We start from the raw sequence: 19121 nt of genomic DNA on the forward strand, positions 1-19121 counted from the left end.
CTAGAGAGCCTGTGGGAAAGGTGGTCCTGCAGAGCAAGGAGCTGTACCTCTGACAGCTGTGGGGGTGATGCCAGCCCCAATAGCTGCAGATGGGTCAGAAGTGGTCTCAGTTGGTGCTATGTTTGGTCCTGAGTAGCCTGGTCAGGAACTGTGGTATTCTGGAGGCTGGCCTGTCCCAAGGACTAGCCAGGACATGAAATAATGGATTTGTGACTGGTGGCAATGCCTCTCTGCAGGACCACGTGCAGCTGAGGCTGTCTGGGTCTGCTGAAGGAGCAGTATGACTGCTCCTCCTCTCAGGATCACAGGATCCTCCCTTGGGAAACCTGCTCTGCAAGCAGGGCCTTGCCCATCAGTATGCAGTGCTTGGGTCAGCCTAACCATGCCTGTCCTGGGTGTCCAAACCAAGGTAGCCTCCTTGCTTCAATCCAAATGGAATATTTGGCATTGGGAAGGGGACTGGACACTATGCAGCCTTTGCAGGAAGGGCTGGGTTTTTCAGGATGTGAGCACTTTGGCCTTGGGATGTATGTCAGTGAAGGCTGATCATGCAGTCTCTCCTCAGCAAGTGGTTTGTGCCCCTGGGTCACCAAGCTGGCTGCACTTTTGTGGAATGATTTTCTCCATGCTTGGAAAGTATCTGCCTCTCAGCTGTGGTGTGCGGTGGCACTAAGTGTCTCAGACCAACAGCTGGAATGTAGGGTTTATGCAGTCCTTTGTAACCTGTGTCTTTTGTGCCTCTGGAGAAACTGGAGCCTGGGGCTGGGCAGCACTGATTCAAAACTGTGTCTTCTGTGTGGATGATCTCATCCCATTTACCTTACCTCAGGGAAGTATCGCAGATGGAAAGCTTCCTCACTAGGAATGTAAACCACTTGCTAGCTGGGTGCAGCTGAGAAGAAACATGTTTGTGACTGGATTATCCCAGAACTCTCTTGGGGGCTTCTGAGGAGAGTGGCTGTGCTAGTGGCTGCAGGAGGCTGGATGAGCAGCCAGGCAGCATTTGCTGCAGTGTTGCAGCAGTGCTGCAGCTCGTGCCCTCCTGCCTGCACTCTCCTCCCAGCCCCTTGCTGCTCCAGCAGGTGGCCAGAGCCACAGGATGCAGGCAACAGAACTGAAGGATACTTGGGCAGAAACATGGAGGGCTGTAGAAGCAGAAGGAGAACAGTGAACAGAAAAAGCTCCTGCTTAACAAAATACTTCATAATAAAAGCGAGCCCTGGTGGGAATAGTTAACTTCCCATTCAAAGTATTTTCTACATCTCACTGTCAAATATATTTTACTGAAAATGCACTAGACCATCCTGCCATTGCTGCATGAATTCCTTGGTGCCACTGGCTGTGGACATAAAGGTCATGTATGTTATATTAAGAATCTCTGAGTGACTTTAGGTTAGTAAATCTTCACAGGGGCAGCCTGATCTGTTGTGGATGGTGGGATGCAAAGCAGGGTCTCTCCTTAGCTGGTGCTAGGAAGCATCCTGACATTTTGCTTGGACTGGAGAGAGCGTCCTCTAGGATCTCCTGTGCTGCAAGGCATCAGCACATTGGTCTGTCTCAAGGGTTGTGGTTCTCATGGCTGGCTGAAGGCACGCATACACCTTTTGAGCAGTGATAGCTAACACACAAAAGCAATAGCCTGACAGCTGTGTGCTGTTGCAGGACCTCCTTCCCACCCCACTGGTCCAGGTCTCTCTTCCTTCTCAAATACACAAACTAGTACTTCAAAAGTTCCTTTGTTTTGTGATCAGAAGTAAATAAAGGTTAAGAAAAGCCAGTGTTGGCAGTACCAGTCTGCTGTTTAAATAATTACAGAAGATGGCAGAGAATCCTAGGTAGCAGACATTAGGAAAAATACAACTGCTTGCAGGCACATGCACAGTTGCTTAACATTAAAACCAGAGCCTCAGGCAGTCTGAGACACTCCCCCTGCAGACTTGTTTTCTGCATTTTGTGGGAAGTTTCACCAAGTTTGTGACCTTATGTGTGTGGGTTAGTGAGATCACGTGCAAGTGGACTTGTGTCTTTATCTATGCATTCACATGGCTAGAGAAGGTAGAATATTCAGAACATTTGACAGATTTCTTAAGCCAAAGAAATACCTGTATATACATTAGGGAACTTAGGCAAGGACTAATTGCAGCAGATGTCAGAGGAGCCATACGCTCCCCTGCAGCCTCCTTGCCTTTGCTGAGGTTGCTGCAGCAGGGTGTGCTGAGCAAAAGAGGCAAATGGCATAAGAGAAAAATAAGTTTTAGCTATGAGCTGTTCATGTCTGATTTGGGGTCTACACATGCTGTGATGGGGCCTCTTTCCTGGGTAGCTGTTGTGAGCTCATGCTGGTGGCAACTGGAACCAGTATTACCAAGCCTTTTTCATGTCCTGTAGCAGGAATATGAGGAGTGTGAGAGCAAGTAATATGACCTTAGTGATAGATTGTTGTCTTAGCAAATTGCACAGAGGGGCAGTTGCTTGGAGTAGGAATAAATACATTTTTGCTGAGCTGAGATGAAGCTGTTTTAAATCAGGAAAATAAATCCCATGCCCTGAAAGTGATCTTTTTGTCAGCACTGCCAGGAGATCCCCACAATGTGGTGTTGGGGTTTCCACTGGCAGAGCTGAATTGGTTTTTTATGTCGCACCCTGCTGAACTCTGAAGTGCGAAACCTTCCAATACTGTATGTCCTTGGACAACCAGCACATACTCCCATGCCCATTAGGTATCCATGTTTCTGTCCTTAGAATCTTAATTCTGCTTGCCTGAAAGGACAGAAGCAAGCAAATCTGTTACCAACTAAAAAAGGAAGCCAGTGTTTTTGGGAAGCAGGCAGGCAGAGGAATCCTTCTGTATTCCAGGTATTCCTGAGAACAAGGGAGGGAGCCCTGGGACGTGAAGTGATGGTAGGAGTCCAGAAGTCCTTGTTTCCATCACTAGTCAAAGATATTTCTGACTGGTAGAGTCTGTCACCCTTGCTGGCAGACATCCCTGCAGACTGGATGTGCATTTGTGTCATCCCTTCCCCAGCAAAAACCAGCCCCACTGGTTTAGTGTTCCCTGGGTGTCCATGCTCGTTTGCACACCATTGCTTATAACTCCATGCTTTCCAGCCTGGCTGTGTTGATGTCTCTCTCCAAAGGTCATCCTGGCTTCTTCCTGGTTGTCATTCTGATGCAAGGGGGGGCACAGGAGAGAAGTTTGTGCTTCACACCTGCCTTGTCCCCTTGCCCTCAGATACGTCATCATCTCCCGGGAGGAGAGGGAGCAGAACCTGATGGCCTTTCAGCACAGCGAGAGGATTTACTTCCGTGCCTGCCGTGACATCCACCCTGGGGAGAAGCTGCGGGTCTGGTACAGTGAGGATTACATGAAGCGGTTGCACAGTATGTCCCAGGAAACCATGAACAGAAATTGCACAAGTGGTGAGTCCTTTCCCTTTCCATCCTCTCTCCTGATCCCCTCAGGCTGCCCCACAGCTGGGCCAAGTGTGGTGGGTGAAGTAGGTTTTGCAGAGGCTGTGTGAGGAGAGCTGCATTTCTAGAAGCAGAACGCCTCCGGGTGAGAGCCCCCAGCTCTGCCTGGCACAGATGGATGGGTGTACAAGTAGAGTAAGATACCCACAGTCATGGAGATCATGAAAGAAAGATTTGTGCTGTGATGTGTCACGTCATGTGTTGTGTTGTGCCATGCTGTGTGTGTGTGTGCTGGAAGGGCCTGATGCAATGCCCAGGGATCACAGAGCACTTGTCACAAGACTTTTTGGCCCGAAGATTGCCAAGCTGATGATCCTACAAGACAGTTAGGTTTTTCCTCTGAACATGCTGCTCTCTCTGGCTCCTGTGAGCAGCCTGTTTGAGGGAGCTCTGGCTGGTTTTGTGTCCATATGAATGAGATTTCCTTGGTGTGTTTGTATGTCCATTTTCCTCGTTTAATTTATCTCCTCTTTCTTCAGAAAGATAATTTGGGATCAGCGCGACATCAGCTCCTTAGTCTCACAACCTTAGAATGTGTGTACAACGTACAGGAGGCTTTGTACTTGTCAGACTGATTCTTCCTTGGATAAAAATTGTTATCTTGTCTAAAGAGTAGCAATGTTGAAACAAACCCAGCAGTCCTTTGGGCCCACGTATTGTGAGCAATATAGGAAGCTTTAGAGGAAAGCAAAAATTCTTAATGCATCTGTTCATCTGTACAATGCTGATACCTGAAGTTAATTAGGAACATTTCTTTCCTGGCTAGATGCAGAATGGCAGGGCCTCAGAGGGGCAGCCACACTAAATATAATTTGTAATTATGATTCCTGAGTATATTATTACACAGCTGCTGTTGCTGCCTTGACTTGGTAAAAGGTGTCTCCTCTTCAGTCATGGGGTGGACAAGTTGTCCTGAAAAAGCTGATTATCTCTATCACCTTAGGGTTGTTATGCACTTGCAGTGTTACATCGTGGTGGCTGTACTTGGGCAATTCCCACTTCTGAATTAACATTGGTATGAATTTCCTTTTTATGTAATGAACACCAGTGAGTGATTAGGTACAGGCTGCAGTGATTTTGCTGCAGTAACATGCACATATTAGTTATCCAGATGGCTTAGTGCTTTCTGAAAGTACAGCAAGAGACAGCCTGTGCCCTTGGAGCAGCTGCTCTACAGGGGCACCAAGGCTACGAGCTATTGCCCTGCCATGCAGACATGCCTTTAGTCCTGGATTGTCGTGGTGTCATGGTTTGTGGGAGCTGAAATGGTAGCTCACAGCCTGCTCTGTGCTACGAGTGTGGTGAAGATCTGAATCAGGACTCTCCAGAATCTGCCACAGCCTCATGCACCTTCAGGTAGAAACTCATGTGGCTACGGAGACCGTTCCAGAAACCCCCTGACATCTTGGTGAGCTCATCCTGCTGCAAGCTGGGCTCAGCCTGCATTCACAGAAGGGGCACAGAGATGTTAAAACGGAGCATCACCTGAGCCATTGCTAGACTTGCAAGAGACATCGAAGCCTCCATTGGGAGGGCACTGGGAAGTGGTCAGAAAGCAGCACAAAAATCTGCTGAGTCACTTTCTATTTAAAAGATTTCAAATCCCTGCAGATGAGTCTGTCAAAGGAAGTGGCACACTTTACGAACTCACAGAAAAATAACATGGTTCCTGGGTTTTGCTTCTGCTGATGGTTTCTGAGCCACCTCATCATTGGAGTTGAGACCAGTAATGTGAGGGATCATCTTGTGATTTCTAACTTTTCCATAGGGCTGAAGCACTTGGCTGGTTGGGGAAAAAATCACCAAGAAAGAAGAACCAGTTCTCTAAATCACTAGCTCTCATAGTAGTTGCTATGGTCCATAACAGGGGAAATACTAAGAGAGAGAGTGAAAGTTTGTCCATAGGAATTCTCATCAATGTGTTGAAAATGAGATCTGTTGTTATGGATTCCCTAAAGAAGTGTCTGGGTTTCCCAGCCAGCATCCAAACCCAGTGCAAAATCCCATCCATTCAGGCCAGCCCTTTTTACAGTGCCTTACTCTAACTGTTTCGAGTCTTGCATCTTTTCTGCATTCTTAGCATTGCTCTCCTTAGAGAGGGAATGGTAGCTTTTGCTCCATAACTCTTATGAAAGCATGAATACACTTTAAGCAAACAAAACCAAAAATCAGCATAAAGCAGCGTCTTGTTTGGGAAGCCATCAATGCTTGAAGTTATTTACAAGATAGAAGAGTGATGGAAATTGAGCCAAACCTATCGTCTTTTGAATTTCCAGGTAAGGAAATCTGGCTATTCCCTTTATTTTAAGCAATTAATAATTTATATGAGGTTACTTTTAATATTTTTTTTTTCAATTACTGAATGGTCATGCTCTCAGACTCCACCAGGACAAGCTAGATGTCCCATCCTTGGAGGGCATTCACCCGTTGTAGCTCAGTTGACAATGTGTACCTTAGGTTTTAAGTGTGCAAGTTGTTTTTACTCCTTTACCTTTGCATTTCTGGAGCAGCCTCCAAACTGAACAAGAGTAAAGGGGCTTGCAAACTTTGTGCCATGGCATGCACAGACACTGGGGTTGTCATGAAATGGTGTAAATCTCTCACTGCACTGCTGTACGCTTGATACCTTTTACCAAGTCAAAACAGGCACAGGACTTCCAGCCAGCCAAAATAGCACTTAGGCTCTGGGTATAGTTTCCACCATGATCAGTCATTCACTTCATAGTCCTCTTCCAACGCAGGTTGGTTGTACCTTTAGGTTAAACAAGCTGCCTGTAGTTTCTCTTCTCTTTGAAGTGTGTGGGTTCTACTCTGCTGTGGTTACCCAGGACTGTCTCTGTTTTTGCAGACATGCCCATTAGCGGGGCTTCTCCTCTTGCAAGCCTTGGTTTCCACTGAGTTGTGTCAGTTCCCTGGCTTGTAACATAATACGCAGACCTGCAGGGATTCAGTCTGCCTTTTTGTTCATTTTTGTTTGAGTTTTAGATTGAGGGATGTTGCTCCATTCCCAGTGATAATCCCCACCCCTCATTTTCCATTCTAGGAGACAAAATGTTACAGAATGAAAACTCAGAAAAGAATGTAGAAAACCAAGAGGATGCAAGGGGAGCACTCCAGTTCACTACCTTAAAGCAGGGGAAGAGCCCCTACAAGCGCAGCTGTGACGAGGGGGAATCCCACCCCCAAACAAAGAAAAAAAAAATTGACCTCATCTTCAAAGATGTCCTGGAGGCTTCTTTGGAATCTGCCAAGTTTGAAGACAACCAGTTAACAACAAGTACACCACTTCCCCTCAGAAGAGCATCTAAATACCAGGCTGAAGACATCTTTGAGCAGTGTGGCAGTGCCATGCAGCACGGCTCCCTGAGCCTCAGCAGAAACCAGAGGGAGAGCGAATGGAGGGTCCCTCACAGTTCCTCTTTCATCTCAGCCAAGGAGATGAGCATCCTTGAAGACGAGGAAGAAGAGCCCCTGTCACTTAAAGCAGACAGCCCAACTGAGCTGTCACTGGCCTCTGCACAAGGCAACTCCCATGAAATCCCCACCACATCCTTCTGCCCCAACTGCATCCGGCTAAAGAAGAAAATCCGGGAGCTGCAGGCTGAGTTAGACATGCTGAGATCTGGGAAGTTACCTGAGGCACCCGTGTTACCGCCCCAGGTACCCGAGCTCCAAGAGTTCTCAGACCCCACAGGTAAGCCTTGCCGAGTTAGAGCATTCTCCAAACCCTGCCTAAGGAGAGTAGTGAGATGCCTGTATGCTGTGTACCCATCTAAAGCATTTTGCTCTGAGTATTCAGGTGAACCTGTAGTTCCATGGAAGGCTCTTTGTCAGGTTTTGTGACTGGGTGGGCCAGGAGCTGATGCTGTGGGTACAGTGGAAAACTGTTTGGGAAAGACTCTGTATGACAATTTGCTCTATTTGTTGCCATTGTAATTGATAATGCACTGCCAATAAAAAAGACATTCCATTGCAGTTTGTTTGCTGTATTTTTGATGCATTCTCTTTCAGCGGAAGACCTTCCACAATGCCTCACATGCTACCAAGAAAGTATGAATGACTCTGTGGTATTGCTGAAATGTGCTCTCTTTGTGAATGAAATTATGTCCTGCTGTGTCCCTTGTTGGAAATCTCTCTTTGTTTCCTCCACTGCCTTAACACAACCATGTGTGCCTTTTTGAAGATACATTTCATTTTCTCCAGGAACATGCTGTCAAGTGGCCAGGAGCCTTCAGTAAAAAGAAATATTTTGGTCACACAGTGTGTTGTTCAAGTGGCCAGGATGTAGTGTCCTTTTTTGCTGTTCATTGTGGCATGTTGGAGACAAAGTTCTTATGCAGAGATATTGATTTCTTTTCCTTTCAAAGTCATTATTAAAATTCTATCTATAATGTATTGTGGGCAGGAGAAGAGAGGTTGTGGCCAGCTCTTTGGGCAGTGCTCTTACTGTCACCAGTAGGATGCTTCTCTAGCTCAGCAACTTTGTAAATACCATCTTTTTTTCCTTTTTTTCCTTTTTTGTTACAGCTTCAGAAAGCATCATCTCAGTTCCCACCATCATGGAGGATGATGACCAAGAGGTGGATTCTGCTGATGAATCAGTTTCCAATGATATGATTGCTGCTACAGATGAGCCTTCTAAAATGTCTTCTGCGACGGGACGGAGGATACGGCGGTTCAAGCAAGAGTGGCTTAAAAAGTTTTGGTTTCTGCGGTACTCCCCGACACTGAATGAGATGTGGTGCCATGTCTGTAGGCAGTACACAGTGCAATCTTCTCGGACTTCAGCCTTCATCATTGGCTCTAAGCAGTTCAAGATACACACGATAAAGCTTCACAGCCAGAGCAACCTCCACAAGAAGTGCCTGCAGCTTTACAAGCTCAGGATGCACCCAGAGAAGACAGAAGAGATGTGCCGAAATATGACCCTGCTCTTCAACACAGCCTACCACCTGGCCCTGGAGGGGAGGCCCTACTACGACTTTCGGCCTCTGGCAGAGCTACTGAGAAAGTGTGAACTCAAGGTGGTGGATCAGTACATGAATGAGGGAGACTGCCAGATCTTAATTCACCATATCGCCCGCGCTCTCCGAGAGGACCTTGTTGAGCGCATCCGGCAGTCTCCCTTCCTCAGCATCATTCTGGATGGGCAGAGCGACGACTTGCTGGCAGATACAGTTGCAGTCTATGTGCAGTACACCAGCAGTGATGGGCCTCCAGCAACTGAATTCCTGTCTCTTCAGGAGCTTGGCTTTTCTACAACAGACAGTTACCTTCAAGCATTAGATCGGGCTTTTTCCAGCCTGGGAATACGATTGCAGGATGAGAAGCCAACTATTGGCTTGGGAGTTGATGGTGCTAACATTACCGCCAGCCTGAGAGCCAACTTGTTCATGACAATCAGAAAGACCTTGCCCTGGCTTCTCTGTCTTCCCTTTATGGTGCATAGGCCCCACTTGGAAATTTTGGATGCCATTAGTGGGAAGGAACTACCATGTCTGGAGGAGCTCGAAAACAATTTGAAGCAACTGCTCAGTTTCTATCGTTATTCTCCCCGACTCATGTGTGAGTTAAGGGTCACTGCTGCCACTCTGTGTGAGGAGACCGAGTTCCTGGGGGACATTCGAGCAGTGAAGTGGATCATTGGGGAGCAGAACGTGCTCAACGCTCTCATCAAGGATTACCTTGAGGTTGTGGCCCATCTCAAAGATGTCAGTGGCCAAACCCAAAGGGCAGATGCTTCTGCCATTGCCTTGGCCCTCCTGCAGTTCCTGATGGACTACCAGTCGATTAAACTCATCTACTTCCTGCTGGATGTGATCGCTGTGCTTTCACGCCTTGCCTACGTCTTCCAAGGGGAGTACCTTCTTGTGTCACAGGTGGATGATAAAATAGAGGAGGCCATCCAGGAGATCAGCCGGCTAGCAGACTCCCCTGGGGAGTACTTGCAGGAGTTTGAGGAAAACTTCCGTGAAAGCTTTAATGGCATTGCTGTGAAAAATCTACGGGTGGCTGAAGCCAAATTCCAGTCGATCAGAGAAAAGATCTGCCAGAAGACCCAGGTGATCCTAGCCCAAAGGTTCGATTCCCGCAGCCGGACATTTGTGAAGGCCTGTCAGGTATTTGACCTTGCAGCTTGGCCCAGAAGCACTGATGAGCTCATGAGCTATGGGAAGGAGGATATGGTACAAATATTTGAACACCTGGAGACAGTCCCATCATTTTCCAGAGAGGTTTGCCGAGAAGGGATGGACACCCGAGGGAGTCTGCTGATGGAGTGGCGGGAACTCAAGGTGGATTATTATACCAAAAATGGTTTTAAAGACTTGCTCAGTCACATTTGTAAATACAAACAGAGATTTCCCCTCCTAAATAAAATAGTTCAGATCCTCAAAGTCCTTCCCACCTCTTCGGCCTGCTGTGAGAAGGGGCGCACCGCCCTGCAGAGAGTGCGCAAGAACAACCGTTCCCGGCTGACGCTGGAGCAGCTCAGTGACCTGTTGACGATTGCTGTTAACGGGCCGCCCATTGCCAACTTCGATTGCAAAAGGGCTCTCGATAGCTGGTTCGAGGAGAAGTCAGGCAACAGTTACGCGCTCTCGGCCGAAATGCTGAGCAGGATGTCATCTCTTGACCAGAAGCCGATGTTGCAGAGCATGGACCACGGCTCTGAGTTTTACCCTGATATTTAGGAAGGAATGCCTCAGATCAGATAATTTTTTTAATCTATACTCTAAACTTTGATATATTATATAAAATATATATATTATCTATATTAAGGAAAAACCCACACTGAAAATTTAAGACGATGTGCGTCTGATAGAAGCTAAGCAGAATTTTAAAGATTGAGACAATGTTTAGACATTTACTGGTGTCTCCAACCATGGCAGCTGCAATGTAGGTGGCAACATTTCATTCTTTTGAAGCATGTGCTGGGGCCATACTCTACATGTTCAAACCTAACAACCTATAAGCTAGACAACGGGTCTTTGTCAGCCTCATCCTCCCAGCGGTTTCCTTTGTATGTGTGTTGTCAGTTTGCTGGGTTGGTTTTTGTTTTGTTTTGTTTCATTTTGGGGTTGATTGTTTATTTGTTTGTTTGTTTGTTTGTTTGTTTGTTTTCCCCTCAGTTTCAATCTCTGCCTCTCTTTCCATTGTTCTGCCCAGTTATTGAGCCATTTGAGCCTTTTGTTGGCAACCATCAGATTTCTAATTTCTGACAGAGCAACCCGTGTGTTTTGTTGCTCCCAGCTCCATCCAGTTCTCTTCAGTTGAGTGGAAGCTTTCTTCACTCAAAAAATTACTGACAGGAGAGGAGGGCTGGGGGCATTATTTTGAGTTTTTATTCTGATTTACAAACAAATGCCTCCCCTAAACTGTGATGCCTCTTTCTCAGTTCTCCCTACCTTTGGGCTGTAGAGTAATACTTGGCTTTCAGCTCCTTTTATGATAACCATAGTACCAGTCTATCATACATATGTTATAACATGATGTCATGTGCAGACTATAAAATAGCAAAATAGAGAAGGCAGGGGGAAATTTTTGCATTTATATTTTTATATTGTATGAGATAAATATATATATATATATACAACTATTCATTCAAAACCAGGGCTGCTGTGGAAGCTAGACAGCCAATGAGTCGAGAGCCACCTCTGGGCGGAGATTCAAAGGCTTAAAAATTATATTCTAATTTACATTATTTATACCATGTCTTTATAATCCTAGATTGTTGTGGGGCTTTTGTTTTGTTTTGTTTTGTTTTGTTTGGAATGACTGAAAGAAAAACCTGCTGCATTTTGGTGGCAGGAGCTATCAATGCAAGATTATCTTGGATTATAATCATGTGTGATGTCCTACAAAGGTTCACTTACTCTCTTGTGACCAAGGTAACATGTTCCACAGCACAGCAGACTGATGACAGCAGGAAGAAGGCATGCTCTGCTTCTTCCTGCAAAATATTTCTTCCTTTCTTGAAGGAATGCAGAGTCCAGCTGAAATGTGAATTGGGGGACTTGCACCTTCCATCACAAAGAGATTGTTTTGTGGGCTTGGGGCTCTCCTTTGTTTTATTCTTTTAAAGTAAACAAGCTCCATCCACACAATATCACTTCAGGTTAGAAAAGAGAAAAAAAAAAAAAAACCACAAAAAAACCCCAACCAACCAAAAATAAACCACACAAACAAAAAAGGTGCAAAAACTCCACAGATGCTAGTGCCTTGCCCTGCTGATGTGGCATGGACAGCACCAACCTGACCAGACCATCGTGGGAGTGAGACGTGTTATCCAAAAGGTGTCCAAGCCAACATGTTCTCACTTCCCAGAGGGATGAGCTTTGTGCCAAGCTGTGTTGTTTGGAAACATGATGGTGGTATCAGCAACACTGAACCTTTCCTTTCTCCTGTTACCCCCCTGCCCTTGGTCTTGGTGCTAAGATATCTCTAGAACCGTTGCTGCTAGTTAATAGCTTTTCATTTATATAAATATATATATATATATATATAATATTATTTTATTTTTTAAACTTTTTTGTTTGTTTTCAATGGAGATGTAGCATGTTTGGAACTGATCTCTCTTTGAGTCACTTTCACTGCCAGGGTTCACGCACTGTCTTCCCCAGGAAAACACACACTTCTACCTAGGTCTCACTCACCTCCTGCTAACCCCTTTGCCTTCAGCAGAACTTCACAGCCAGCACTGGCAGAGGTGTGCAGCCAAGCCACTATGGACTGGTTCAACTTTCAGACCACACAGGAACAGCTAGGCTGGTGTTGGTCAGGGTTTTGGAAGTGTTTGCCTCTGTCCTTGTGGGACTGAGGAGGGATTGAGCCCACCCAAAACACGAGTGGTGGCCTGTCCTTGTGTCCTGACACTGCCCCTTTGCTGTAAAACAGGGCCTTTCAGTCAGATGGTCCAAGTGGAGCAGAGTGGACGCTGTGAATGTAGCAGTGAGGGCTGGTCAGCACCCTCTGTAGCACTTACCCCTTGCCTTACCTCTGACAGCACGTGCAGCCTGAGGCTGGCTCGGGCAGGAGAGGGCAGCTGTGCCAGGGCCACCCAGCTGCTGCCAAACTGCCACCAGGGGTGCAGGCACTGGGTGCTCTTCCTTGTGGTCCTCATGGAAATGGCACAAGCTAGGTCAGGGCATCCCACAGTTGCAACACAGGGGCACTGATATGACACACCTAGGAAGCATGAAAAATGGCTTCGTTTTCATGTATTTTCTTAGGAATTTTATGATCAAGTTGATTCATTCATCCAGAGCAGTGAAAATTAAACTGGAAACCCCCTGCTAGCTGTACAGCCTTGGATGGTTGTTTGCCTGACCATAAAGTAGGGATCTCTCCACACAAGGGGCTCATAGCTCTCCAGTCATGGTTTGAATTGTCTCTGCTCAGGGTGCTGCCGCGAAGCTCTGGAGCTGCTGCCTGCCCGGGAGGTGGCAGGCTCCCTTCCTTTTTAAACTTGAGGAGATGTAAAAAGATAAAGAAGATAGAAAAACTGCTGTTCCTTTAGTTTCTGACTGGAGATGGGCAAGGTGAGCATGGGTCACAGAATCCATAGAACTCCATAGCTCTTTGTGGGTAGAGAGGAAAAATCACCTGCCTTTCTGTTTGCAGCAGCAAAAGCTCCTTGGCATAGAGGCCCATCAAAGTGCCTGGCCCACATGGAGGGAAGGAACATTTGGGGACAGTCTCCAGACACCTTTGGAGAGAGGAATGCTCCTCCAGGACTTGTGTTGAGCAGCCCAAGAGGCCTGTTTACAACTCTTGATCCAAGCCTCCTAACTTTTGTCTACCAGGGAGGAAATGGCAAGGTGAGAGTTGCCAGTGGCCTGGTCAGAAATTATTCTTCCAATTTGTCACTCCTTCCCTTTGGTTCACTTGCAAATCCTGCTTTCATCTGTGACACCTTTCACTGGCAGCTTTTATTTCTAATGGTGCAGTGAAATGTGCAGCATGTGGTGATATTCTCTGGCAGCCAGCTGACACAGGCAGAGCACTTGTTCCTTTAGCAAATAACTGCTTGCAAACAGTGATTCCCTGCCACTGGATGTTGTGATTACCCATGATAGGAAAGGTCAGAGACCCTTTACCTTGGTAATGAGGATAGACAAGAGCTTGGTAGAGCAGCTGGCCCTACCCAGCCCAGCCCAGCCCAGCCCAGCCCATCCCAGCTCCTCCAACACAATTCCCTGTTACCTACACATCAGAAAATAAACCTGGCCTTTGTCCTAGGGTAATGCAGGTGCTTTGCAAGCTTTCTCTCCAGGTCAACCTGCCTGTCTCAGATCTGTAGCTCTTACTTTCATGGATAGTCTGTGGATGGAAACATGACTACCAGCATAGACAAGATAGGGAGGAGGGCAGAACATCAATGCAAAGCACCCCTGGCTTCCCAGGGCTCCCAAGCCTTTTCCAGGTGCAACTCTGTGCCTGTAAGTGTGGGCCCAGCCTGGTGGCAGTGAGGCCAGGAGGCAGCAGCAGGCATGGGGAAGGCTTAGCAGGGTGCTGAGGGAGGCCTCTGTGGCTCCAAGTTTGCCATGCCTCGAGTTTAATCAAGGCCTTTCCTGCTGTGCTGAGAGAGCGAGAGGAGCTGTTTTGAATGTGTTGCTCACAGTGTCTTGAACTGGTTAGGCTACAAAGACAGAGGATTCAGTTTTTCTTGAATGAGCTCTTTTTTGTCTCCTTTCCCTGCGTCTTAGCTATGGCATCTGACTGTGAATAATGCACACTTCTCCAAACCCTCGGGTTTGTATTTCTAGCCTGTGGGATTTTTGGTTGCCAATTTCCCTTCCCCACTTTTTGCTCAGGCTCCTTGCCTCTTTTACCCTGCTGTGAAGCAGAAATCTGTGAAGCACATTTAGATATGTCCTTCTGCAGGACTCACCTTGTGTCCACAGGGATCCAGGCCCTCCAGCCATGAGACCGACCTCAGCAGGGATAATCCTCACAGGAAACCAAAGCTCTTCCCATGCCAGCAAAAGCACACGGAAGTTACGGGGGCTGTGAGGGGACACAGTGGGCAGGGTCCTCCTGTGGTGTCTGCCTTGGGTCTTGAGCCAACTGCACCCATGTCCCCCGTACTTGTGACGCTCTTGCTGATATGATTGTTCAGACATGATTCAGGCTCGGTCCATCTCTTTCTCACAGCACAAACTCAACCAGGTGGCCCACGGGGTCTTTGGAGTTCCCCTCCTTTCTTATCTCATGAGGATTGCTGTTTGTTTGACCAGTGCCTAGATAGCTGGCTTGCAAATAAGCAGCAACAGCCTCTGCTTTTGCAGATTCCCCTTTCACCCCTGTTAAAAGAGGTCTTAAAAGCAGAGAAATGGTACGTTAATCCCCCAGCCATTGTATCCAATGCAGTAATGCCTATGCAATTCCTGTCTCCCTTGGAGACACTATGATGTGTGTGCATGTAAGCTAGTGTATGTATACAGTACATATGCATATGGTCTATATATTGTATATACGCACATCCCAGTACATATACACACAGTACAAAAGATTAAAATCACATGCTTATATATCTATAAATGAAATCCTATATATTTATATATTTCTATGTTTTCAATAGATATAAAAATATAATATAGAGATAGACTCAACCACCCTTGTGTAAGCTGGCCCTGTGTTCTAGCACAAGGCATGTAACACTGAAGACTTTGGACTTTGGGATGGTTTTAGCCATACACTGAGGCCTACATTTACATGTATAGCACTCTATGGAGAGGGGCTTGGCTGTGTTTAGGGCAAGGGGTTTCCTTGCTGGCATGTTAACCGAGTGATAAATAAGGTTTGTTTAATAATGGAATGTCTTGGTAGGGAAAAATGCTTGAGTGTCCTTCTCCCAATAAAGCCTCTTGCTGGGAGCCTGTGTGTTCACAGTTGGACAGACACATACCCACCCTCACATGCACTTTGATCTCTCTGCATGGATGCAGTTGGCAACTGTGGACACTGATGCTGTGGAAATGTGGCTTTTTGCAGTTCCACCTGGCATTCCTCAGCAGTTGCCAGCACTCTGCCAGGGAGACCCTGCACTGGCCAGCGCTCGCGTGGCCCCAGCGAGAGCATGGGTGCACTTGCAGGCGTCAGCCAGCGACACAGCCATGGCGCTGGGATAAAGGCAGCAGCAGGAGAGCCAAGGCGGTTTTGAGCGGAGGAAGGGTTACAGCCACGCAGGTGGAACTGGCAGGGATAGTGTATGGAGCTGGAACAGTGCAAACGAGAAGGAATCGTGAAGTCGGAGCGATAGGGATGAGAGTGCGCAATCCCAGTTGGGAAGGCACACTCAGCTCTGTTGGGTCAGGCTGGCCACTGTTCTGCTGCTGGAGCCATTCTGCTCCCTCAGGTCTCACAGCCGCTCCTCAGCCCGTGAGCAGCCTGCCTGGCCAGGGGTCCAAGGAGACTTTCTGCAGGAAAGGGAATGATGTGATTGTATGGAAGACGTGGTCAGTGTCGCACGTGTGCCTTTGGGCCCCAGGACACAGAGTTCGGACCTTACCAGGCTGAAGCACCAAAGGGTGCAACCCTATTACCCTGCCCCTGCAAAGAGACACCTGCTTTCCCATGACCAGCATTTCTGTGCTGGGGTCGGGGTGGATCAGCCCTCCCTGAGTATCTGCTGATGCCTGTGGGATGGGCAGCTCTCTCATCTCTCCATCCCTCCCGTCACTCAGCCACTCATAGGACACTGGCCCTGCTGCATCCTGAAGCCTTTGGCTGACACCTGAGAGGACCTGACAGGTGCCTCTGGCCGGTCCAGCAGCAGGTGGTCAGTCAATGAGCTGCTTCCCCACAAGGTTGGAGGGAAAGCATGGATGTTTGCCTTTGCAGCTCCACACCAAGCCTGGCAACCACTGCACTCCTTGCTGTTTGTTTTATTTGTTGGCTTTGGTCGGGAGGAGGGTGAATTGTAATTGCAACATCCGAATGGATCATTACACTGGTTTTGCATGAGCAGACGCTGTGCAAGCTGTCCCCAGGCCCTGTCACACACCTCAGTGCCCTTTCCCAGGCCTCTCTCCTCCACACAACTGGTAATCCACCTCAGCCGCCCCTGCCCAGCGGCGGCTCCCCGCTCTGCCGCAGCCCCTCAGCGGCAGGGAGCTCTCAGCACCTGTTCCTTCACAAACCTCAGAGACCGTTTTCTCGCTCCAGCCCCCTCCTTCCGAAGCCACTGACACCCGCGCCAGCCCAGCCTGCGGCCTCACCTCCCAGCCGCCCTGCTGGTGGTGCTGCTGCCCGGTGAGGGGCTCCCATGCACTGCACCTCATGTCGAATAAGCTCGCTGGGCTACGCAGGAACCACATCTCATGGTTCATATGCTGTAATGTCCCAAATGCTACAGGAGGGCTACGGAGTTTTCTGCCAGTCATGGCATCCTCATAGACTCACCCGACAGTTAGCAAAAATGCATTTCTACTTCCAGAAAATGAGGTTTTGTCTCAAACCTCTCCGTATCCACATCCAAGCACAGCCCTGCTGAACTGTTTCAAGCGATCTCTCACCCACCCACTCACCCACCACACACACATATGAAATGAGAGAAAAATATCTAGACATCTATTACTATATATGTATTAATATGTTAATATCACTCTTTTGGAGATATTAAAATGTTATTACTTAACAGACTATGCTTTATAGTACCTGTGTGAAAGGACCTAGGACACTGGATACGAATAGAGCTATGTTGATATATCATGGTATGTACACAAGAACTTTCCTTTTGTCATATTATCCTTGTAATGTAAAATGATTGTTAATAAAAAAAAATTAAATTTATCAAATTGGGTTTCCAATTCTTTGAGTTGTTCTTGGTGTTAATGTCATTTTGCCAGATGAAGGGCATCTAAGCTGATGCACTCCTGTTTCCCTCAGCCCAGGACTATAAAGAGCAGATTCGGTGCTGATTAATCCAGAAGGGTCAGTTGCAGCCCCCTGAGGTGCTGCTGGTAGTTCTCCCTCCTGAGTGACTGGCTCCTGACATGCTGAGTGCCACTGCGGCCCTTTGAAGTCCTCACCTGGTGAGCAGGTCCAGCATGTCCTGTGATGGAGCTGCCTTGTTTCCCCATGGGCTGGGTTATCCCAGTGCTGTGCCAGGGCTGCAGCAGGCAGATCAGGAGCTGGCGCCTCCCAGCAGCTCAGGGCTGCTCTGGGTCAGCACTGGCAGCTACATCAGCACATGCTATTTTTGGGTAGGGATGCAGAGTGGGTGCCCTTGAAGCTTCGCACACCCTTTCTAGTCAGGTATAGTGGCATTACCTTTAGCTTTGCTGTGGTGGGCTGGGCTTGTCATGTGGATTGACAAAGCTGTATGTATGTGCCTGGTTTGGTTTGAAGGATGGAGAGACTTTTCTTGGGCTCTAAATGCTCTAAATCCAGGGGAAGCTGGGCTTTTTCTATCCTTAAAAGAGAGGGCTGACTTTGAATTTTTTTGACACTGGGCTCCCAGTTGATTAACTAAAAGTGCAACTTTTAAAACAGTTCAATGTATTAAGAGTATTTTTGTATATGTAAGATCTTATATCTGCTAAACCATTGTGGGCAAGAGAGCCAATATCTGAAATGAGCACATGGGTCCATGGATTAGTCCTGGGCTGTGGGTTGTGTTTGCGGTCCAAACAGCTGAAAACATTGCCTCCATGGGCTGAGTCTGGCTGCTGCTGTGGATACACCTCGCAGCAAAGGCACCACAGGGACTATGGTTCAGGTTTGCATGTCAGTACAAGCAGGGACAACCTTGCAAAGGTTTAGTCCAGCACGAACAGTTGCTGGCTCAGCTGTAAATGTGTCCATGTGTCAGTGGAGGGAAGCAGAAAACAAGGAGCAAGCTGTGCAGCTGAGGGTGTAGATGCTGGGTGTGGCACTGCATACTGTGAGTGTTGATACTGATAGTATTGCTGGGCTTCAGTATGTAGGGATGGAAGTATCAACAGGACTGGCTCTTTAATCCTGTCTGAAGGAATCCTGGCTTTCCAATTAGCCCAGGGAGAGTGTGCATGTAGACCCATCAATCCCCACAAGTGAAGGGCTGTGCAGAAATTTTGGGTTCAGAGTGAATGCCTCCAAATTTTAATGGAGAGTAGCCCCTGGGGCTGGAAGTGAGTGGCAGTTTGTCATCTAAGAAGCGAAAATAGCCCCAGATTAGTCATCCAATAGGTCTAATAGGAAAGGTTGTTTTAGTGACTTCCTCAGAGTCCACTTCATTGAGCAGACCACATATTTACACACAGTGAAATTACACACAGTGTAATTACACACAGTTTGTAATTTTCTGGTAGCTTTCACTGTAGTGATTGGAAATTGCTTATTTTTGAGCAGTAAGCAAGCCCAGCAAAATCCTGATGGTTGTTGGGGCTTAGCTTCAGTTGGGTTTCCTGGGCACCTGTCAGTCAGCAGTGAAAACCTCATCTCTGGGGCTTTTGCTTTTGCTAGTCAATTGACAGCATGAAGGCAGGACAATACTTCACTTTCAGCAGCTCAACCATGTGTAAAGAATCAGAACTGCTTGTGAAATGCATTGCTGCATTGTAATTCATTTCCTACAGGCAATTTTGTGCTGTGGACTCTAGTTAGTCACCCTTGGCAGTGATCAGCCTCTTTGCTGGTAACTTAAAACCAACGACTTAAAAGCAAGA

The 19121-nt window shown here is 47.4% G+C and overlaps 1 protein-coding gene across 3 annotated transcripts in view; it reads left to right on the top strand.

Moving 5' to 3' along the window:
• Positions 1–17264, top strand: part of PRDM11 (PR/SET domain 11) — a 48708-nt gene extending 31444 nt beyond the window's left edge. Inside the window, exons 6-8 of one of the 3 annotated variants that reach the window (XM_036383801.2) lie at positions 3233–3420; positions 6515–7165; positions 7999–17264. In XM_036383801.2, coding sequence (XP_036239694.1) covers positions 3233–3420; positions 6515–7165; positions 7999–10163 — 3004 coding nt within the window. In that variant the 3' untranslated portion in view covers positions 10164–17264. Of the gene's footprint in view, positions 1–3232; positions 3421–5356; positions 5748–6514; positions 7166–7998 lie in introns of those variants that run through there. The other 2 variants (XM_036383803.2, XM_036383802.2) reach the window with 2 other exon arrangements.
• Positions 17265–19121: the final 1857 nt, after the last annotated feature.

This window comes from Molothrus ater, chromosome 6, assembly GCF_012460135.2.
Source record: "Molothrus ater isolate BHLD 08-10-18 breed brown headed cowbird chromosome 6, BPBGC_Mater_1.1, whole genome shotgun sequence".
Classification (NCBI taxonomy): Eukaryota; Metazoa; Chordata; class Aves; order Passeriformes; family Icteridae; genus Molothrus; species Molothrus ater.